This window comes from Patagioenas fasciata, chromosome Z (genome assembly GCF_037038585.1).
Source record: "Patagioenas fasciata isolate bPatFas1 chromosome Z, bPatFas1.hap1, whole genome shotgun sequence".
Taxonomy (NCBI): Eukaryota; Metazoa; Chordata; class Aves; order Columbiformes; family Columbidae; genus Patagioenas; species Patagioenas fasciata.
This window is the reverse complement of record NC_092560.1, coordinates 38144572-38168121: the sequence shown is the minus strand read 5'-3', so window position 1 is coordinate 38168121 and position 23550 is coordinate 38144572. Positions and strand designations below refer to the sequence as shown.

The 23550-nt window shown below is 42.1% G+C and overlaps 1 protein-coding gene across 1 annotated transcript; it reads left to right on the top strand.

Moving 5' to 3' along the window:
• Window positions 1-1995: 1995 nt before the first annotated feature.
• On the top strand, window positions 1996-15816 carry PHAX (phosphorylated adaptor for RNA export). Its single transcript, XM_065860799.2, has 5 exons — window positions 1996-2158; window positions 4078-4697; window positions 7443-7563; window positions 9487-9570; window positions 11892-15816. Exons 1-5 carry the CDS (start codon window positions 2054-2056, stop codon window positions 12159-12161), a joined length of 1200 nt encoding a protein of 399 aa, XP_065716871.1. The 5' UTR covers window positions 1996-2053; the 3' UTR covers window positions 12162-15816.
• The last annotated feature ends 7734 nt before the right edge of the window (window positions 15817-23550 follow it).

The window sequence follows — 23550 nt, the reverse complement described above, 5'->3', positions numbered from 1 at the left end:
CTGGTGAGGCCTCATCTGGAGTACTGCGTCCAGCTCTGGGGTCCCCAATTTAAGGACAAGGAATTACTGGAGGGACTCCAGCAGCAGGCAGGAACTGTCAACATCTTATTAAGTCTTGTATTCCTATTTTTGTGCAAGTAACACATCTGATTTGGCAGGATGGAACCATTGCTTGTCTGCATGGTGCCAACAGTGATGGACCTAGTCATGGACTGAGATGTCAGGCAACAGTAAAGATCATTCCCTTCGTTTAGTTGTTCCCAGCTCCCTGCTCTGGATGTTAATGAGCAGATTTCTGCTTAGCTCACCATTGCATGAGGAGCCCCAGCACCCAACTCAAAATTTTCAGATTCTACCCAGAGACACAGTAGGCCTTTCTAAGCTGCACCCTGCCCCACTGCTTTGTGTACACAGCTGAGGGACTGTGTATATATTAACTACCAAAGGAAATACATGAATTACTGAAGGAAGACAAAAGATAAATTGATCTATCTGGCATAAATCTGAGCTAAAACAACCCAAAGGACCTCCTTGGAACCCCTAATTGGCATAGCCAAAAGGGAAGTTGCTGACCACTGACCATCATAGTCTATCATTGAAGTAAATGCTCACTTTCTGGAGTTCAGCTGAAAGGATGCCTACCAGCAATCTCTTCACTTCTTCTCATTTGTGTAGCACATCAAGTGGGAATAACATCCGTTCTTAGACAAAATGTGGCAGCAAGATTTATTTCCCATTATTGAAGAATCAGTATTCATGAAAATCTGTGAAGAAATAACAATCACATAGGGTTTTTCTCCTGATATAAGTCAATATAACACTTCACTCTCACCCTGAGCAGAGATTCAAATGTGCAGTTTAATTTCTACAGCTGCACATCTGTCTTCAGATGAAATTATATAAATGACATGTGTTTATAGCAGCTGAGGATACTGGACCTTTGGTCCACCTGTCAAACACCGCATATATTCATTCATCGTTTTCTCACATCTCCGCTATTTTACTCCTGTGTCACCAAATACCATCACATTTACATGTCATTACTCACAGAAAGCAATTATAAACTCCACCATCAGACTTCTTTTAATTGCCTGACAGATTCTCAGCAGCCCTAAAAATTACAGCAGGACTTTCCTACCTTGTGCTTTACTCAGTCTGAGATATTTTTTTTTTTTTTTTTTTTTTTTTTTTTTTCTTTTTTGGGTGGAGGGAAGAAGTCCTTTCACTGATTTAACAGTTTGCGTGCCTGATTCGAACTGGATTGAACTGTCGTGATATATACAAGTAGCTCAGTTTCAGGTTATCAAACACTCTATCAAACCATTACCTAATAATCAGTGCCCTGTGTTACAGACCCATAGATACACCCTCATAGTGACATATTAGCTTCGCAGTGCAGAAATGATGGGTTAAGTCACACATAAACTAACAAACAGGACTACACAATAACTTAGGGTAAGATGGCCCTGGGAGCTCAATTAGCCCCTGCTGACTAGTAAGAAACAGACATTTCTCCAAGTTTCTGTTGTCTTTTTTTTTTTCAGTGACACTGTGCAAGTAGGAAGACCTTTTCCTCCAGTAATTCTTAAGAAATACGTCAAGAATCTGCTGTAGAAACCAAAACGAGACATTTTATTAATTCGCGTTTTGTTATTGTAGCCCCAAGCGCCGAGCAGCTGCAACGCCTCGGCCGGTACCCTGGGCGGCTCCCCGGCCGCTGCGGTGACAGGTGCGCACGGCCCTGCGGTAAAGGAGACCAGAGCAGGGTCTCATCTAAACGTAGTTGCGCAGCACCAGCCACCTACACAACCGCAACGGCTACACAAGTCGGGAGGTCCATAACACACCCGACCGCGGCAGCGCCGCCCGCCCTCAGGCTGACAAGATGGCGGCGCCTCCCCTTCCCGCCCGCCAGCCGGCGCTCCCGACACGCACCGCGCGGCTCGTCACAGCCCTTCGCTCTCCCCATTGGTCAGCGGCGGTCTCCGCGCAGCGGGGCTGTGCCCGCCCGGCGCCGCACCCCGGCACCGCTCTCCGGCACCGCGGCGGCGAGATGGCGCTGGAGGCGCGGGGGCTGGAGGGCGACGTGGAGGATGGCGAGCTCTCTGATTCGGACTCCGACATGCCCGGCGCCGGCTCTCCGGGGGAGCCGCAGCAGGTAAGGAGGGGAAGGTGGCAGGCGGTGAGGCCCAGGCTCCAGGGAGCTCCGCACCACTCCTGGCGTCGGGCCGCGGAAGGCCCAGCTGGAGCAACGCAGCGAGAGGGCCGCAGAGGCCCCGCCGCCCGGCGTGCTCCGCTCCCAGCCAGAAGGCGGGAGACGCTGGGCGAGCCCGCTGGCGACAGGACGCGGCCGAGACCGGGCGGTGCTCGGCGCCTCCGGGAGGGACGGCCCGGACGGTTGCGTCAGGGAGCTCTTCCCTCGGGTGATGCTCGGCCCGGGCGGCTGCGTAAGGGGGCTCTTCTTTCGGGTGATGCTCGGCCCGGGAACCGGCGTGTTCCTCAGTGCCCGTTCACTCGGGAAACGCGCATGCTGCCGGCGGGCGGGGAAGGCTTTTGTTGTTGCTGGGCAGCGGGTTTGGTGAGCAAAGAGGGTGCTCACCGGTTCTCTTGACAGCTTCAAGAGCAATAGAAATAAACAGTTGTAAAAACGCGTGAAAGCAAAGAGTGTAGACTGCTGCTTTCCCTTGACTTCACAATTCTTTTGCATTTGTGAATAGCTGAAGAAATGTTATTTTTTTCAAGTGTCTTATATTGCTTTCATGTTAGTGTATGTTTATGAGGAACTTGTGGTGCGTGGGCAGGAAAATATTTAAAAATAACATAAATTATGATACTGCATGTGGAAGGATTTTAATTTTCTTTAGTTATTTTGATTTATTTGCAATATTGTTCTGGGACATGTAGCACAAAATAAGTTATTACAGATATGGGATTGTTTTTAATTTATGTAGTTGTTAGTGTATTTTATGATGGAATACATTTATTTCATAGCATGATAAAATAAGCTGAAGACTTTATTTTCTGATTTCTACTATTTCTAATAGGAGAAAGAAGAAATGGCGCCAAAATGATGGTGAGAGCAGTGAGGTTAAAGAAATAATTTTTATTTCGCCTGAAACTCAAGAATGAGATCTTATTTTTAAACATCAAAGGATAGAATTTAACTTTGTTATAGAAAAACAGTTATGGAAAAGATAGAATTTTAAGTAAGGAAAATGCTTGCTTCAAATTAGCACAGACATCAGGACCAAAAGTTTCCAGCAATTGGGACTACGAATTCTGGGTTATGTTACCCTCGTGCTCTTGCAGGTTATGCAAATTTGAGCAGGTTTGGCATTCATATTTTAGTTTTATCTGTCAGCTGTGTCAGGAAACAGCATTTCTTGAATTTTTTTTGTAGTAGTGGGACCTTTTTTGTGAAGTAGGTTGAAATATTTAGGGTTTTTGTCCTAGTTAATAAGAAGCCATAGTGAGTCTTGTGGTGTCTTGTTGGTTTAAATGAAGAAAACCCCAGTTCTTCTGTAAGGCACTACTATCCCTGGCTGGTTCTGTCCTGATTGAACCAGAATTGCACTGTCAGCTTCTCAAACGTTGAACAACATCCAGGTTTTATGAGTTTGGATTTGGGTATTTTGGTCATTTTTTCTTCTCACTTGAGTCTCTGAGAACACTGTTGTGGTTACATATGCCTAGTTTTGACTTCTTTCAGACTCTGGAGAGAATATTAATTTCTATAGCATTAAAAAAAAAAAAAACACAATAATCTTCTGCTAAGTGGCCGTGGTGATTGGTGATTTGCATTTTCAGTAATTCTTAGAACTGCTGCGTATTGCATCTTTATTTGATTTGGGAACTTTAATAGCTTTTCCAGTCTCATAATAATTTTAATTTCAAAATATGGAAGTTTCATAGCATGCTCCTGTCAACTATCATCCAAAAGATGCTCATAGAGGACTTCCCAAACAGGTGCATGAGTCAGAATCAAGTTTACTACCTAATCAAATATTTGACGTGACTTGATAGCTCTTTTAATTTACAAGAGTAATTAAATTAATGGCATTTACTTTTTCATTTCAGAAATTACATGATGGTAGTGATTCAGGCAGACCACTGCAGAGCAACATTACATTGTGTGCACCAAGTGTTCCTTATCGGACAACCAAAAGTGTGGGCTCAAGTGACGAAAGCTTTTCTGAATCTGATGATGACAGCTGTCTGTGGAAACGAAAACGACAGAAATGTTTCAACTCTCCTCCTGCTAAATCTGAGCCTTTTCAGCTTAGCCAGAGCCACCAAAACCAAACTGCTCTAGGTGGCAGGAAGGTCAACAACATTTGGGGTGTGGTGCTCCAGGAGCAGAATCAGGACGCGGTGGCTACTGAACTTGGGATTCTTGGCATGGATGGTAGTATTGACAGAAGCAGACAGTCTGAAACTTACAATTATTTATTGGCTAAAAAGCTGATGAAGGAATCTCAACAAAAGGAGGCAGAGACTTTAGATAAAGAACTGGATGAATACATGCATGATGATAAGAAAACATTGCCAGCAGAAGAAGAAAATAGGCAAGGCTTTCTCAAGAGGAAGCGCCCTGTAAAAGATAGGCTGGGTGAAAGACAAGAAATGAAATATAAAGGAAGATATGAGATAACAGAAGAAGATTCAGAGGAAAAGGTGGCTGATGAAATTGCTTATCGGTGAGTTTAATAACAGCATATCTTCACTTCCTTAAGTGTTGGTAAACTGTTGATGGAAAGGAGGGGGGAAAAAAGCTTTCTTCTTGCTAAGTATGTACAATGTCATAGCAGATTAGAAAAAATAGTAGTATCTTGTGTGCGTTTCCGAAATTATGGGATTAAAATGGAGCATTGTGGTTTGTATCTTGTAGGAGCATCCGCTAGCTTGATGTCTAATTATTTTTTTTAAGGATCCGCCAGAATGGTTTTATTATTTGAGAACAAGGGCAAGGAAAAATGCTATTTCTCATGACAAAGATACAGTGCTGCGTTTTTTTAGGAAGTGAAGGAGTGAAGACGTGTTTGGAGTTCATAGCACTGAACACCTGCTGTTGTCACCATGAAAATCTGCATAAGTTATAAATCTTTGAAACTATAGCTGACTAAGACTGTGTAGTATTTTGGAGAGCACGGCTTCAGAATTACACGTATTCTTTACGTGGAACATACTTGTCTTAAGAAAACATTTTGCTGCTGTTGTAACGGAGGGCTGTGCCAAGGTTAGACACCAGCACAAAATCAAGCCTTTCCTCTTTCTGTGTTGTGAAACTGAGCTGCAGTTCTGTGCTAATTTATGGCAGCCAGTGTTGGGGTTACCAGGTTGCATCCATATGCACGCTTACCACCATCTAATTCTTTTCACAATCTTGCTATTATTCTACACTGAGCTGAGTCAGAAACTTACCTGTCCGAAAGCCTGTTGCTTTTTTTGAAGAGTTAGGTTGCAAACAGATTTGTTTTGCAGACCAGTTTGCCTGCACGATTTCCTTTGAGCTCAGGCTGGCAGCACTGGACTGATGGTGCGAGGGAGGGCATGTGACTGCAGTCAGTCAGGTTGACATAAACTGCCACAATCCTTTTCTGGTGGTGCAAGGGAATAAAATTATCTTCAATAAGGAATAAGAGTTACAAGACTTACTGATGGTTAGCTTGATGTTTAAATAAAACCTGGATTTACTTATCATTATTGATTTCTTATGTGTGATGCTTAGTATTACCAGATGCTGAAATACAGCAATTAGGCAGTTGTTAATGCTGTTACCAGTTCTCAGTAGCTTCTCATTTAAAAATTTGAAAACTTTGAGCACATCTCTCATAATAATATTTTTTTTACATTGAACTTCATCAGAATAGGGCAGAAGCCTCTTTTTGTTGTGGTGCTGAGCTGCATGGTGGTTATACACATCACAGCAATGTTGTTTGGTCTGTGCTGTGCTATCCGTGCCTGGGTTCATAACATTTTGTTGTGCTGGCCCACACAGTGAACTGAAAATCGAAGAGTTTATCTGACCATTTTGTGCCATTTTTTGCCCTTTGTCTTGTTGAGTTCCTGTTGCAGTGCGCAGCTGCTTGCTAAAGCATACATACAGGAGGGTTGTGCAGGGGCCAGAATGAACCCGAAGTGGGAATTTGACTGTTTAAGCTGCCACTGCTACTAACAAAAGCAGTGTATGACACTTTTAACCACCTCTGTGGGGAATCCTCATTATCTTAAAGTTATCTTAAAGTTCTCTGCATTCTTGATAAACATTTCTGTCTCTTCCAATAACTCACAATTTAGACCTCAGTCTTATAAACATTTAAGAAAATATTTACCTTCCGTTACCTTATCATTCATTGAACTTAGATTAATCACAAAGTTTAAAGTTAAGTGGGTTGGATTAGGACAACTGTCACTAAAATGGGAGTTTTAACAGGTAATTCCAGGTAACTTCACTCATACAATTGAAGCAGGTGAAGCTAGCCTGATTGTTCTAAATACTTGTTCACATCTGTGGTCAGACACCTCCTATTATGCAGCTATTGTAACCTATGCAACTTTATAGCACACTTAGGTCCCTTGAAGCAATTAGGCTAAACAGTGATCTTCAAGAAAGTTTGGTAATCAGGCGCTCTGTGTTTCTGCAAAGTATAAAACCACTGAGCTATAGTGCTTGGGACTCTGCTTAATGAGAAGCTTTGTCATTGAAAAAAAAACAGAGTTTAGCATATGAACTCTTGCTCTGGACAAGTGGTATTGATTTGTGGGCTTATGATGTTTTCCAGTGGGAGTACATACTTTGACACAGTGAATTAATGCTATATAAGCTTCTCCCTTCATGTAGGCTGACAATGAAAATTTCTGTGTGAGGACATCGTTGCTAACAAAAAAATACAATTTAACACAGTAACGTTGCAATTTTTTTTCATGTTTGCATTTTATAGGTTATAGATTAATCAACAGACTTTTTTTTACTGAATTTTGTAGGTTTGTCTGACTGGCAAATAATCCAGGGCAGAATTCTTACACTTAATGGTGTCTCCAGTTAATTATTGATTTAACTGTAAAAGGTGCTGTAATTTTAACTGTTTAAGCACACAGCAGACTTCTATGTGTTCATTTCAGAGATGCATACAGATCTTTGCAGTCTCTTACTTGGTTTAATCTTTCACATAGCAACAGAAGAAAAAGAATCAATGCACTTTCATTGAAACAAATTTTAAAAATGCGTGCTTCAGAAAAAACTGTTCCTCAGAAGGTCGGTATTTTGAAATCTGATTCAATAAGCCATTGAAACACATTTACATATATAGACTCTCTTAATCTTAGCACAGTTTTACATCCTACAGAATGAATTATTAATTATGGAAATTCCATGGTCAGTTTTACTCCAGAAATTATACTAACAAGAAATGTGCTTTTTTTTTTTTTTTCCCTTCTCTAAGACTTTGTGAGCCAAAGAAAGATTTAATTGCCCGAGTAGTAAAAATAGTTGGGAAAAGAAAAGCTATTGAACTGCTCATGGAAACAGCTGAAGTGGAACAAAATGGTGGACTGTTCATAGTGGTAAGAAAAATGTAATATTATGGGTTTGAAGTGGGACACACACACACAACTTGTAGAATATTTACATAGTACTGTTGCACAGCTTCCATGTCGGGCAGGCTCTCTCCGAGTTTCATGGCCTTCCCTCACCATGAAAGTCACTTTATAAGTACTAATGTAATTTCTTAGCAGGATTTGAGTAAACAATGCAATGTATGAACCTGGAAATTACCCAACTTTTTGTACTGAGATTAGAATCTGATTTGCAGCAGTAACATTGGATCTGCTACTCTGTCTCCCCTTGGGATCTTTTCCCTGGCAGATGGAAGAGTCAAGGATTCTGAAGCTTGAATAAACGCTTATAAAGTTAGGATCCAGGTGAAGCCTCTGGTATGTTGCTTCAGTAAGTCAGGTGGATGTTTGACAGCACTGACTTATCTGCTGGGTTTATCAACATGCCATCAGAGGTCAACATACTCAGTATTTCTGTTATCACACTTGAAGAATAACTTTCAAAAGGGAATCTGTTCACTTTAATAAAGAACCATTGGCTTGTTTAGCAGTAGAGCAAAACTGACTACTGATTTCTGTTACAAATCATGGTAAAAATCCAATACATAATGGTTAGATTATCAATTTCTCATTATATTTTGGGTGTTTTTTTCATAATGAGCATCAGTGCAAAAAAGGTTCAGAAGAAAAAAAAAAGTGAGAAGAAAATAGTAAGTATTTTAAAGCATTTGTTTATAATTTACATGTTTTAAGTTCCATCATTGGAAGTAAAAGGGAGGAGAAAAAAGTGGAGATGGAATAAAAAAAGAACCAAGCTAACACAAAGAACAAACCACCACCCCCCACCCCCCAAAAAAACAAAACAAAACAAAAAAAACCACCACACAAACAAACACTTTCCAGTTAGTGACTTGTCTTAGAAGCAGTCTAGTGTCATGAAGGATTAAAGTATTTATTAACAAATATTTGCAGTGGAGATGAAAGGACATAACTCCTGGTGGCACAGGTTCCTTTGACTGCAGATCAGAAAACGCCATTCAAAAGGCAGATCATACTGGTTTTCTTGGTTGGGATATTGTGCTGATAGGATGATAAAAGTATGTAACATATGCCGTTTTAAGAACGTACTAATAAATTGACCTCTGTCTTAGAAGTTTTGGATTGTATTTTACTTTGTTGGTTAGCAGAAAATTATCACATTTAATACAATATGAGAGCACTGGAGTAACAATTCACCTTTGTATACTATGAATGGTAATTGAATAATAGTATGATAATTAGTACTTATAATTTACAGAGGTTTCATATCTGAGTCAGTTTGTGCTTCAGTATGACACATTGCACCAGTGCTGTTACACCGAAAAGTGTTGAAGCATGGAACTAATGTGTTGTGTGGAAAAACTTTAAAGTACCTATTCTGTTCATATACCTTAGAAAGAAATGGAAAATCCTGCAGATATGTTGTAGAACTGCTGAGCAAAATAAATTTAAAAAAATCTACATAATTTTATGAAATTAATTTTTGACATTTTATAGGGTTTATGCATTAGGGGTGTTCTGAATATTTAGCCTACTATATACATTGTTGCAGATAATTGTGAGATTAGTTAGAATACTGTTTGTGTTTTGTTTCTTCTCTACCAAAATCACATCTAGTATGTAGTTGAACAGTTTCAATATCATATTCTAAAGCAAAATTTTTGTAACCTAATACTTCACTTGTCCACATGTAGCAAGCTGGTTGTTGACCTGCTTATAACTAGTTCAGGCATGAATAATACATATCCAGGATAGGTTTTATGTAATACCTAAACCAGCAGAACTTGAATTTTTTTATTCTGTCTCAATGCAAAGCAGTGTCTTAGATGCTATGTTTTTATTAACATTTACATAATAAGCTTAATAGTACTAATTGACTCTTTCCCTCTTAAGAATGGCACTAGGAGAAGAACGCCAGGGGGAGTTTATTTAAACCTGCTGAAGAACACACCTAGCATCAAAGAAGAACAAATCAAGGTAAAATTGTCAAGAGTTTGGATAATTGTCCAAAGTAAATTTTGGGTTTTTTTCTACTAGGAGTGTGTTGCAGATGAGTGACTTAGGGTCCTGCTTGCTGCAGAGCAATGTTTAGATAACTTCAAGGAAAGTGCAACTTAACAGAGTTCAGTAGCAAGGTTCACTCTATTATTTACTGCATGGAGGAAATATGCCAAGCAAGATCAGGTGAGAGTCATTTTAGAGTGATGTATGTGGGGACAAGAGATGCAAAGGGGAGTATCCAGTGCCTCCTGTTGAGTCATAAGGTTCAGAACGGACCCCCTTGCTCCCTAAACTCCGTCTCAGAGAGGAGTCTAGGTGCAGCTGGATCCAAACTTAGCCCCAGACTTCATCAGCTATATGAGAGACATAGAGGGTAAGGGAAAGCAGGTAAGAGATTATATGTATTTATAGCCAAAGAATTTTATGTGCACACTCAATTCCTTATATCACTTGGCTAGGATTTCAAAGTTTCATCATTCTTCATCTCAACCTGCTTACCTCCCCTCTAGGGCCCTGGTTTCAGCTCACTCCAAAGTCTGGATCCTTGGTCTCATGAAGCAAACTCTCAGGCATTGAAGTTTGTAGAAATAAATAATTTAATGATGTAGTTAGCAGCAGGGTTGGCTTAAGCTGGGTGCCTTCGCAGAGGGGCCAACCATAGAATTCCCTGGGACTCTCAGGGACTGTTTACATGCCCCTCACATGATGATTCAGTCCAATAGTAATATGTGAGTCTGGGGTCTTCTTGCTTCTTCTTTCACTGTCTTCACACAGGCCCTTGGTTTCCTTAGCTGCAGACGTTGTTCATAGTCCAGAGCTGCTTTTTGCTGGCCTTGAAAGTGTTATTCTGTCCAAATGAATCCTGGTTTGCTGAGCAAAGTGCAAAACAGGCCTTATCTTGCAGATGTTTGTAATGGTCTGTGTCTGCTTTGTTTTCATTAAGTAGATAACAGTTTGGTGGATGTGAATGGAACTCTACAACATACAGTTTAAGATTTCAGCAAATTTAGCTTACTAAGTAAGGTGAAGCAGACAGCATATTAGTCATGCAACCTTCTAAGTGATTAATTCTGTTTAAAACACATTTCATTAAGCTAAATTATTAATATAAAACTTAAATTGGGCTCATCCAGTGATGATGATCTGTGATAAGTAAGACATCATTGCCATACAGCATGCATGTTTAGCAGAGAGAGCTCAAAGTAGGCTCACCCAGGCTGTCCTATTTGTGGGATAAGGTGGTTGGCTCATAGTCAGATTGCATACGGTGGGAAAGGTAAGCACAAGACTCCTTTCACCCACAACTTAGCAGTGCTCAGTGTGCTGTTACGCTCCTTTGTGTGTTTCCTGAAAGGAATCCTTGGCTCAGCTGCAGCTCAGGCCTTTACCTCCTTTGGAGCCAGTACCAGACTGCTGCTGGTTTGGTTGTTATGAGGGCTGAGTGCATCTGTCACAAAATGTTGTGATTCAATCTCTCTCATAACTGCTAGCAAGTTTAGCTCTATATTCAAAGGAGACTAGCTCTTCATATTCCAAAGATAAGCAAAAAACCCAGAAGAAAATTGAATGGTTGATGGCATGAGACATCATTTGTCATACAAACCTGTGGGAAAAGTATATGTAATCCTGTCATCATAGAGGTTGTCATGTATACAACTCACAGATTTGTGTATCCTTAGCACTTGACTTGCAGCTTTTGGGGAGGAAAAAAGCATTAATGTTTTCTGTGTGCTATTTATGTTTTTTAAAAAATAAGCAGGGAAAGAAAGGCATGTAGCAACATTTAGCTCTGCCGCGTGGTATTCTCCCCCTTGAAATATGGAAGAAACACGTAAAGTCATATTTTGCAGTAGAGAAGATGTTAATGGAGTTCACAAATGTGTGAGAGTAGACATCGTGAAACCTGGACTCAAATTTCAATTGCAGAAGAAAGTTTTCTCAAGTTGTTGCAGAACCTTTGGTTGTGTTTTCTCCACAAGTCCCTCTGTATGGTAGCACGACCCTCTGGTCTAACACCTCTTCCTTCCGGTTTTGTATCATGAGCAAACTTGAAATGAAAAAGTGATAGTTATTTACATACACTTTGAGATCACTCAGAAATTACATAATTATTTATGGGGCATTTTCCTGAAGTGCAGTCTGTCCTCATACTTCTGCTATCAATTACGTGCACCTTAATTAAATATTATTGAACAGTATTTGTAATAATTTTCTTTTTTTTACTACTTTATATTTTCTTTAGGAAACACTAATAAAATGGATATGCCAAACTTTCTGTTTGTTTGCTTTCTTTCAAGGAAATATTCTATCTGGAAAACCAAAAGGAATATGAAAACAAAAAAGCTGCTAAGAAGAGAAGAATACAAGTTCTAGGAAAGAAAATGAAAAAAGCTATTAAAGGGCTTAACCTGCAAGAATATGATGATGCATCTCGTGAGACTTTCGCTAGTGATACAAATGAGGCTCTGGCTTCCTTGGATGATCTACAGGATGGACATCATGAAGCAAAGATGGAACCTGAAGATATTATTGAAATCGATAATGCTCATGATTTGGAGACCTTCTAGTTACTCTTGATAATGAAGTCTCTTATATTACATGAGCCTTATAATCCCATGGCTTCTTGTTTTCATAAGCTGCAGAAACATGGGAAATGTTTAATGCTGAAGAACATGACATAATTCTTAGCTAAATTTAACAGGATGAAAGATATCAGTTGTCCTAGTGTTTGTTTGCTGAGTTCTCAAAAAACTCTTAAGACTTTTCTAGATAACAGCTCTGCTGTTCTTGGGGATTTTTCTTAGCCACACATTAAGTTTAGGAATTAAGGTTGTGTTTTAACAAATTAAATAGTATTTAATTTGCCGAAGCTAATGAAGTCATCAATTGAGCAATGCTCCTCATTACAGTTGAACAGAAAAAACAGTATAAAGTTAGTCTTGATATAAAAGATCCCTTGTTCTTAATATGGCAGTGCATTGACAAGAATAGTAATGTTCATAGGATTAAGACCTATAAAAACAGATTGGCTTGTGAAATAAAGTTAATGGTCAATGATGTTTGAATAACAACTTTGTAAATAAGCACTGTTGAGCAATGTATGTTCTAAATTTCTGCAGGAGTTTAATCCTTCATATTATAATATTGGCTTGAGCTTCCTACCTGTTCTATATAGATTTTTTCCATTGTTAGACAGAGACACACACAATTTATACAGTTCTTTTTGTTTGAAAAGAAGTATACTGAATCTGTTCTGAGTAGTGAGATTTTCCTTATCTGTGTTCCCCTCAAGGGTGTGTAGATTCTACACGCAGGTATAAACCCTTTGCCTTGCCAGTCTTGTTTCCATCCCGCTTCTCATGCGTGCAGTAGGATAACGTGTAGCTTGCAGAAGTTGTAAAGTTGTTCTGTGCTGACTCTTAAGAAAACAATAGTATGCAAAAGATGATTTTTTTACTTGATGCTGAAGACTATTGTGTAGTTTGTAAGTTTGATTGAAGACAAATTTTATGATGAATACTAGTTTTAATATAATCAAAGAACACGTGCGGCACTGATATGTATGACATCTAAAATACTTTGTCACTAAGTTGTGTTTTCTGTGGCTAGACACTATTTTCCAATATAAAATATTTCTGAAATACTAATGAATGAATCACTTTCAAACCCAGTAAGAAACTTCTGCACATAAATTTTTGTTTGTGTGGAGTCCTTGGATTTTTAGAAGCAAAGCCTATCACTAAAACAGGAAGTTAGGGTATTGAACAATTCAGTACTGTCAAGAGCTGCTGCTTAAAGGACTACAATATTTGAAGAAAGAGTTCTTCAACACAGCACATTCCATTATATGCGTTACTAAATTTAATTAAGAGTTTTGACTTTTCTGCATTTTTCTGTTCATGTGCTGGAGCTTCCTATTGTTAAGTTAGTCATCAGATGTGAAGCACGCCTTTGCTGGTAGTAGTTGCGCTGAAATAACAAAAAGTCTTGATTTGTTCATTAGCTTTCCTAATGTGTGATGCTCAGAATACTAAACTGGTAACTCATGTAAGGGAAGCAGTTCTGTACTGTTCAATTAGTTTGGGGCTGTACCATTTGATACTAGTTTTAGGAACTGTTTGGGAACATCTTAACAATTTTCTGGATAGAATCAGTAATTTTTAATGGTCGTTTAAGTAATTATTATTATGTAATTTGCTGCTAATGAGCGCACTGTATTTTTTTAAATGTTAATATTTTTGATGTTGATTTCCCAGGTAAGAGGTACTGAAACAGCATGTGAACTCTTCTATTTAACAAAAGGAAGATGAGACAGTGCCCCATTCCTTCCTTTCAGTGTCTGACTAACTGGCCTTCACTTATCTTCTGGTTTTGCTTTCTTTTCTATTTTCTTTGTCTTTCAACAGAATCTTTTTAAAAGGGCACCAGTTCTAAACAATGAGCAATTAATCTTCATTCCTATTACAGCAGTGATTTCTTTTTGTTACCTTTGATACCAAAAAGATTGCATTAAGCAGCACTGGGTTTTGTGTAGCACTGTAGTGGCTGCAGTCAAGCTTTCATTGGTTAGTGGAGTCGCTGGGCTGCTTCTTCCCTCTGCAGCCTGGCACAGGTCACTGCCCTCTTCAGTGGGATCTACCTGCTTATATTGGTGTGTGGCGGTGGCCCAGCAGTGGCCACATCATGAATCTGTGTGACAGAGTTTGGGACTTGTGTCAGCAAGCCTTGGGTTGAGCTTGGCCAGCGCTGGAGCTGAGGAGCACAGGGCTCACCACAGTTTCCAAAGGAACTGATGCAGATGTGCAAGGGTGAGAAAGAACAGGCTGTGATGCTCGTCTGTGTTGCTGTATATCTGTCTCTTTTTTCAGTGTCTGACTGGGGTTACTGGAAGATGGTGAGGGGATCCAGTGGTGGCTATTTTCATTTTCCTCATCAAAACAGCTTTTAATTCCCTCCTCTGTTCTCCCAAAACTACTACAAGAATAGAAAACATGGGTAAGCTAGAGGTTTTTCTCTCTGAGCTCCACATAACTTGTTTAGTCTGTCCTGAGCTGATACCTGCAGAGAGAGCAGTTCTGTGATGCTTGTTAGTCCACTGTGACTTGTAGCCAAACTGGATTGCGTGGGCTGTGTCTCATCTGGGAACAGATACACCTGGATGTTTAGAGTTTAGTAGCTGAGGTTTTACTGGTGAAAATGCTAATACAAGGGTTGGGGTTTGTGTTCTGACGTTTCTCTGATGGGCAGATGTGATTGAGACCATCTCTGCTGCAAATGTAAACTGTACTGCTGGGACAAATATCACCGTCCATCTCTTAAGCTATAGCAGTGTAATAAGCTGTCTCTGTCATGCCTGAAGCAGATAGGGAAAATGAAGGAAATGTGTTCTCATTTGAAAACACAAAGCTTGTAGCTAAATATGTTTTTCTTCCTTATATCCCAAATTCAGATAAGAAAACAATGCTTTTTGGTATCACATGGAAAATTAATTGATTAGTTTTTCAGTTTTATAGTGGATCATGAAAGCATCACCTCTAATTACAATATTACAGATTCTTCCCTTTCCAAATAGATTATCTCATTAAAATGTTTCTGTGTCCTCCAGGCTTGCTTACAGTGAAAAATTCTTAAGCAAGCATGGAATGACCTAGTGCTCACTGTGACACCTTGGAAAGAAGATATAAAAAATAATTTGCATTTGAAAGTAGTGATAGTGAGATCAGAAACTGGTTTTGTCCTGCATACAGCTTAACTGTTGTCCCTTATTTCTCAAGGTGCTGCTGAGTATCTGGAGCAAGTCATTGAATCTAGTTCCAAATATCAAACCCCACAGCAATGTTTTGCTGTTCTCTCTGTACCATTTTCATTACTATATCTTCTCTGCTGTTGGGTTTTGTTTTTTATATCATAATTTGAAACAAAAAGGCCTTTGTTATGAGAAACAGCTAAAGACAGCTGGCACATGAAAAGTTATTTATTCTGCAGATGGGTTTGTAAAGGACTGTGGTTTCTAAAAGATCTATGAGGAGCCAAAAAGGGAGAGAAAGGGAAAAAAGCAGTAACAAGGTGTAAAGGTGATGGGAAAAGTGAATGAAAAGGAAATTACTACTTACTACATTTGTTATGACAATCAGTGTTATGGAGAAGTTGCATTCCTTGTATTTTGTCAGAGTAAATGTTTGGAGCGGTAGACTGCATAATAAAGTTGTGAGTTTTTCAAAAGGTGGGTTTTTTTCAATCTGTTATAAAACTTCACTATAACAACACTCATATACCACGGTCTGCTGCTGCAGTTTTGACACTGAAATGTCTGCCAGAGGCACTTTTTTAAAGCTCAGTTTATTTCAGTGTACAGAAGAGAATTATATTCCTGGCTCCAGTGAATATGGGCTTACTTGCTACTCCACTCCTGTTCCCAGTTTTTAGTGGTCAGCAGCAGATCAAAGATTCAAGTCCATTTCTGAACCACTCTGGTGCTTCAGTGGTTCTGGGAACATCCAGACTTAGAGCCTTTGCATCACAGTTTGTTTCAGGGGCTCACAAACCTGGCAGAAACAGCTGGTTGCAGTTTTGTAGGACTGCTTCCTGGATCCAACAGGCAGCTGGAGAGCATGTTGCACAGTGGCAACCTCTGCAGCAACTGTGGCCTTTTGATAATTTGGACCTATGCATCCTACCAGATGTGTGACCTGCCAAGGCCCTATGAAATTCTTGCAGAACTGAGCTGCTCAATATTTAGAAAGGACATATTTGAAGCTTTCTCATTTCCCTGTCTGCGATACTGATAAGTGCCATTTTTTCAGAGCTGTGGAAGGAGGAAGAAAACACTCAATTGTGATAGATTTAATATGGCCAGCCAAACATTTCTAGAATCATCAACATCCAAAGCTAAATACTGATGAAAATGAGCAATATCTATCTGAAATTATAATAATAGGAGATTCCATATATAAGTTAGGTATTCTGGTTACTACCTTTTAGATCAATTGAGGTGGAAGCAGTGCTTGAGCAGAGAGATTCACTCTTCATTTATTTTTTTCTTTTAAAGAAAAAAGGGGGCAAACAGTTTTGCAGCATTAAATAAACACGGAAAATTTTATATTGAAAACTTTCCCCTAGAAATATTTTTTTTCCCTTGAAAGCTCATTTGTGATTCCATATATCAGCATTCTTGTTTAGAACATCATTGCTTTGAAAGGTATTCTCATTTTTCCATAGAAGTTGCACTTTTTAAGTTGTCCCCTGAATTTTTCATTTGTTCTATCAGATTTTGGTGTGATTTTTTTCTTGTTTGTTTTGCTTTTGGTTGTGGGTGGGGTGGTGTGTTTGGTTGGTTTGTTTGTTTGTTTGGGGGGGTTTGTTGTGTGGCTTCGTGTGTTTCTTTTTTTTTTTTCCAAATGATAGTACAGCTATTTACAGAAATTGTTTCATATTTGTTGTTTAGTTACCACTGACAAGTTTTGCATTGACAGCCTTCAACCACTGAAACATCTTTATTCAGCGTGCAGAACTTGCTGAAACATATACTGGGGCCTTTGAAGACAGTTTGTTTTTAGAGCACCAGGAAAGACTTCCATGGAGATGAAAGAAAAATCCTCCAAAAAAAAAATAAATGCTCTGGAAATTGTTATTTGCTGTTTCCAGATACAAGGCAACTGTGATTGCTCTTGCACTGAGAAAACTCATGACCTGCTTTTTCCTCTTAGGAGAAACCTGCAGCAGCATAGTGTGGAATGTTTAAATGGCACATAGAGTTGCATCAAAATGTTGTGTGGACTATTTTCTTTGTAGAGAAAAGTAAAATAAAACCAAACCAAAACTGCCTTAATGTTGACCTGCTGTCCTTCATAAAGAATAGGAGAACCCAAAATATTTTGGACTCAGGATTTTGGTAGAATAGCAGAGTATCCATGTAGAGGTACAGGAGATGGGTAGCAGCCTAATCCTATGCTGTCTCCTTTTAAAGTCCTAATGGTTTTCTTCTAGTGCTCCTACATCTGCTGGAAGTGATGCTGTTCATTTTTCTCTTCTCCTGGAGATATTACTGTGACCCACTTTACTTTTTTAACTTCTTTAAGCAGTGCTCTTTTTTTTCTGCCTAACTGGAACATAAATGAAACACTCTTAACTCCTCTGTAGCAGGGCTAAATTATTCCCAGGCCTACTACAGTGAACTAAGATTTTCTGAAGGAAGAATTTCTGATCTACAGTCCCTGACACCTTTTAAAAGACAAGGAGACAAATACAGAGATTTTCAAGGGCCGTTAGAGAAGTTGTGATGAAGATCTAAGTGAAGAATAAGCTGAAGTAAATGAAGGTATAAAATAAATAAATTCCACAAGTGACAGCAGTTAGTTCCAGCCACCCGAATGCCTTCGCCATAGAGGTGTCAGCCCCAATTGGACACACACATCATTCAATTTTGTCTCACGATCCTCTCGCCAACTTATAATTGCGTAAATACCGAATTGTCTACCTGGAGGGTGGCAAATGGGAAATCTAAAGAAAAAAAAAAAATTTGCAAGGGTTTGAGTATTTTAAAAGTTTTCCAGAAAGTGTTTTTAATATGTGGTATACTTGTTTGACTTTTGCCTTATGTGATACAAGTAAGTTTGTCTATTCTAATGTTTTTCTAGATACTTTATTATTGTCTTTTAAAATATGATATACTAAAGCTTTATTTTAGGTTACTTTCCTGAATATCGTGTTATCCGAAGTTACCCCATATTCTGTTTTGTAGCAGACTAACTATTAAATCTGATGGACAGACGCTGGCTTCAAAGCTGTAGGTACTTATCAAAAGAAATACAAAATTGCCATGGAAACAAATGAGAAGAATGGCTTTGAAGATTTCTACATAATTACTATCCACTTAGTTTTGTGTACATAGAATAGTGTTATTTTTCCTGAAATGGTCTCAAATCTTAAAAAGTTGCATGAATATTTACTTAGGAAAATATATAGAATATATCTTGCACCTTGTTATTTCTCCCTGCAGAACTTCTGCTACAGTGGATAAAAATCTATGGTTCATACAATATTCTTTTCTACAGAAGGCAATAAAAAATGAGCATCATTGCTATTAATGCTAAGTGAGTCTATTTCCTTGCTCTGAAAACATGTAACATGTTCTCTTGTTCTGGTTTTATTTGGGTTTGATTTTTAACGGTATTATTCTGAGCTATTTTCTGCAAACAACTTGATTTCTTACATTATCCAGATTTTCCCCAATGAAAGTCATTCAAGATTAGTTTCTATGCAAGAACATCTACGAAAGACTGATGGTTCAGTAAAGTTTTTCATTAATTTATGCAAAATATTTGGAGGTAAATTGAACTGTTTATGTGATCAGGTTGTCATTTTGCAATTAATTATTGTTTGTGTAGCATTCAATTTTAGTGTTTTCAGTTTGGGATGACTGTATGTAAAGAAATCAGAATGCATACGTGTCAAAGGAGAATAGTAGAGGCACATTCCTTTTTTTTTTTTTTTTAAGGGTTAATTATAACTACTCTTTTTTCAAAATACTTGCAACTGGGAGTAAGAAAACAGTGAGTACACTTGTGTCAAGTTTCCCACAGAAATTGTCTGACAGTATCTGATACCACAATTTAACATCTCAGTCTCTTTGCTCTGAGGGTTATAAATTGACGACATTCTTGGGTTCCTACAATTGCTGATGCAGTTGTAGGCTTGTATGCTCCAAGTCTAGACAAAAGAGTAGAAAGAGATGAATACCTGAGCACTACAACTGTAAAGCTGTAACCATCTTCATATTTTTCAGGATGATTGAATGAAAAGAAGAGAGTGCCAAGTGAGCAGGAAAATAAGGGGTTTTAGGATTCCCTGTGCTTTTATAGTTAGATAACTGAACACATTTTTTATTTTATTACTCTCCCTGCCCTGGCACTCTGCCTCCACTCTCAGGAATCTTCTGCACTCAGAAGCTTTCTCTGGTAGTGTTAATGCCATTTTGAGTTCCCTGTAGATACAAAAGCATATATAGGATACACAGTATGCTGAATAGCCTAGTATCTTGGCAAAACATAGAGGAGTGTGTTTATAAGACAAGCTTTAAAGTAATTCTAAGAGTGAATTCACCTGAACAATTATATGAGGAGTTAAACAGATGAGATGAAAGCAAAAAAGAAAAAGTTTGTAAAAGTAATTAATATATTACTCTGGCGATATCTAAGAAATCATAATCACTATCTAAGAAATCATAATCACTGTCCAAGAAATTTCTGAGAGTTAAATCAATAGGCTTCTCCAGCAAGAGGAGTTAGAAGGGACCTAGAACTATAATCTATTCTGACTGCCTTAAGGGCTGACCAAAACTTAAAACCGGCTACTAAAAGCATAGTCTAAATGCCTCTTTTTAAGAAAATGGAGGGCGAGGGACATCAGCCACCTCTCCAGGGAATGTGTTCCACTGTTTGACCAACCTCTTAGTACCTAATGCCAAGTCTGAAGCTCACCTGATGCAGCTTTGAACCATTCCCACGTGCCCTACCAACTGCATCCCAGGGAGAAGAGCTCAGCAGTTCCCTCTCCATGTCCCCTCCCCAGGAAGCTGTAGAGATCAGTGAGGTTGCCCCTCAGCCTCCTGTTCTCTAAACTAGACAAACCCAGAGCCCTCAGCCGCTCCTCACAGGACATTCCTTCCAGCCCTTCCACCAGCTTTGTTGCCCTCCCCTGGACACATTCAAGGACTTTCACATCCTTCTTAAATTGTGGGGCACAGAACTGCATAGAGAACAGTACACAGTATTCCTTTGGCATTTCTGGAGCTTTTGAGGGCTGCTGGTTTTGTGTAGCGAATCTTAAGCCTTCCAGCTGTGAACGGGAACTAATATTACTACTAAGCCACCTCTGTGAAATTACTAAGAGCCACAGTGGTTGCTCTGGGGAGAGGCGCTCTCGGAGAGCACAGGTCCTGCCCCATGATGGCCCAAGCAGGGCAAGGAGGCTGTGCAAGAGCAGAGGGAGAAGCCCCATGGCCTCTGCTGAGGGTAGCGAGAGGAAATGGTGGGCACAGCCCAGGAAAAGGGGGAGGAAGCAGAACAGGTGAGAACAGCAACGCCATCCAAACTGTTACTAACACCCAGATGTCCTCTGCAGTTTTTAGGCCCTTTTTGTCTTTTACTGCCTGACAACCAAGTCTAGAGGGCTGGGAGCCCTTGCTGGCTGGCACAAGCCCAGCTGCTGGCCCAGCCCTGGTTTTGGTAGAGCCTGGGCCATTCTAGTGCTGCTGGTGGGGTGGCCTCTTGGCGGCTGGAGAAGAGCCCTCGGGGCTCGCCGTGGCTCCCCCAGGGGAGCGTTCCTGCCCCGGCTGGGAGAAGATGGACCTGGCGCAGCCTCCTCCTGGGGCTCTTGCTGCTCCCAGGGGAGGGGAAGCAGGGCAGAGGGAAGGCTGCCAGGACCCCCAAGCAGGACAGCTGATGAGGTGCTGGGCCAGTCGCCCACGTTGTCTCCTTCAGGGCTGCTAGAGAGGGTTGGGCCAGGCATGGGAGACCATCCTTAGGAGGCAGCAGGGCCGGGGACAGCCCCAGGGCTGCTCTCCCGCGCCCAGGCAGCACAGCTGTCCTCCAGGCTCAGCAGATGATCGCCATCCCCACTGCAGCGTTGCGTGGCCACGTCAATAAGCTGGTGCACAAATGTCACCGGGTGGTTCTGGAGGGTGGACCCCAGCAGCTGGACCAGGATATCTTCATCCAGCCCAAAGACGACCAGGAGGGGACTGATGAGGTCCACCACTGTGGCTGCCTGTGAAGACCGGGTCCCAAATAACCGTCCCAGCTCCTGATGCACCCAGGTCAGCAGGGGCTGGAGGAGAGCTGGGTGGTCCCAGAAAAGGGATTTCCAGGTGATGGGCCAGAGGCCGCCCAGAGGAGCCCTGGGCACCATCGCCACAGGCTGTGGTTGTGCTGCTGCTGGGCTGTGCGCAGCTGGACGGCCAGGAGTTCTTTCTGCCTGGTGGCCAAGGACCGTGCTGCAGGTGGAGGGATGACATGGTCCTCAAAGTTGCTGTCTCCTCGCACCGAGTGCCAAGATGGAAAGGATCCTCCTCTTGAAGAAGGGGCACTCAGGCTTGCTCTGTGCCCACTGAAGGATGCATATGTAGCAGAATTGGTGGAGGCACCCATCGCGCTCAGGAGGCTGGCATGGCTGCAGGACAGTCATCCACACTTCTGCTCCAGGGGAAAGTATGGACCAAGTCTTCTTGGTGGCCATTTTTGGCCACATGAGAAACCAATACAAGTGGTGACAACAACGGCAACCCCATTACTGGAAACACCAAGCCTATTTCTGTAGTTTTCATACATTTATTGTATTATTTGATCATTAGTCTCCCAGTCCCCTAGAGGGCCGGCACAAGCCCCAGCTGCTGGCTCAGCCCTGTTTTCGCCAGCTCCTGGGGTACCCTACTACTGTCGCTGGTGGGGTGGCCTCTTGTTTGGTGGTGAAGCGGCCTCAGGGCTGCTGGCCCTCCTCTTTGGGGCTCTCCGGGCCCTCCCAGGGGAGCACTGGCTGCCCTGGATGGGAGTGGAAGCTGTGGGCCCAGCCTCCTCTGGGTCCTCCCGTGGCTCCTCTGGGTCCCCGTGGGTGGGGCTGGGGACAGAGCGGGTGCTGCTGGGACCCCCACGAAGGGCAGCCGAGGAGGTGCTGGGGAGCTCTTCTGCCGCAGATCTGTCAGGGCTGCTGGAGGGGGCTGGACTGGGGGCAGGAGAGCCCCTTTGGGAGGCAGAAGGGCCGGGGGCAGCTTCGGGGCTGCTCTCCCGCTCCTCGGCAGCCCAGTTGTCCCTCAGGCCCATCCAGCGTTGGGCCTCGTTGGTGCACCGCGCCACCACAATGTCAATCAGCCAGCGCACAAAGCTGCTTGTGTGTGGGCCCATGGCAGCCCCCAGCAGCTGGCAGAGGGCTTCCTCGTCCGGGCCAAAGAGTCTCAGGCTGGACATGACCAGCCTCTGCACTGATGCTGCTTCCCGGTGGGCACCCTCGAAGATCCGCCGCAGATGGTATCGCAGCCAGAGCACCAGGTGCCGGAACAGAACCGGGTGCTGTCGGAAGAGCAACGCCCAGACGTGGGGGTGGAGGCCGCCCACAGGGGCCCTGGGTACCGGCCTCACAGCTGATGGCTGGGATGCTGCAGGACCATGGAGATTGTGGGCGTCTCGATGTCCAGGAGCTCCTGTCAAGTGGGTGACAACGGATGGTGCTGCAGGTGGAGAGATGACGTGCTCCTGAAAGTCGTCGTCCCCTTGCACTGTGTGTATGATGGAGTGGATCCTCCTCTTGCAGAGAGGACACTCAGGCTTGCTCTGTGCCCACCGTATGATGCACGCGTAACAGAATTGGTGGAGGCATGGCATCACGTAGCTGGCCTCCTCCCAGCTGTCCAGGCAGATGGGACATCGGTTGTGCAGCTCCATGGCCATGCTGTCCACTTGCTGCGGTGGGCTGGGGGGAGCTGGGGATGTGGAGCTGCTCCCTTGCACCAGTGCTGCAGCAGCCGGTGTTGTGCTGGAAAAGGAAGAGAGGCCACGGTCACTGGCTGGCCCGATGGGGGGTGGAAGGAACGCCCAGGTGCCTCCAGAAGGAAACCCTCCCAGCTCCCCAGGGTGAGGTGTCCCTGCCCAGCTCACCTCTGCTGCTGCGAGCTGTCTCCTGGGTGCCCCGGCTGCCTGAACCTGGCAGGGCCGGGGAAAATCCTCCAGTGGCTCTGGGGTTGTGCACTGAGAGCTGCAAGAACAACTGCCCAAGCACAGCACCAGCACTGACAACAGCCTCGCTCAACACTCCAAACCTTGCAGACTCGCTCGGCTGGAGTGCGGTCACAAGACGGCTGGGTGAGACTCAACACCCGGATATAAGCAGTGAGGGACGCCTGGTCACAATTGATTGCTCGGGAGTGTCATACTCCATCACTAGGTGACATCAGAACCCACCACTGAG

Bases quoted from the DNA above. Each gene is read 5' to 3' on its own strand.
- PHAX (XM_065860799.2), top strand. From the start codon at position 2,054: ATGGCGCTGGAGGCGCGGGGGCTGGAGGGCGACGTGGAGGATGGCGAG. The intron at 7,564-9,486 runs GTAAGAAAAATG...TTCCCTCTTAAG, and splicing joins ATGGTGGACTGTTCATAGTG to AATGGCACTAGGAGAAGAAC. The intron at 9,571-11,891 runs GTAAAATTGTCA...CTTTCTTTCAAG, and splicing joins TCAAAGAAGAACAAATCAAG to GAAATATTCTATCTGGAAAA.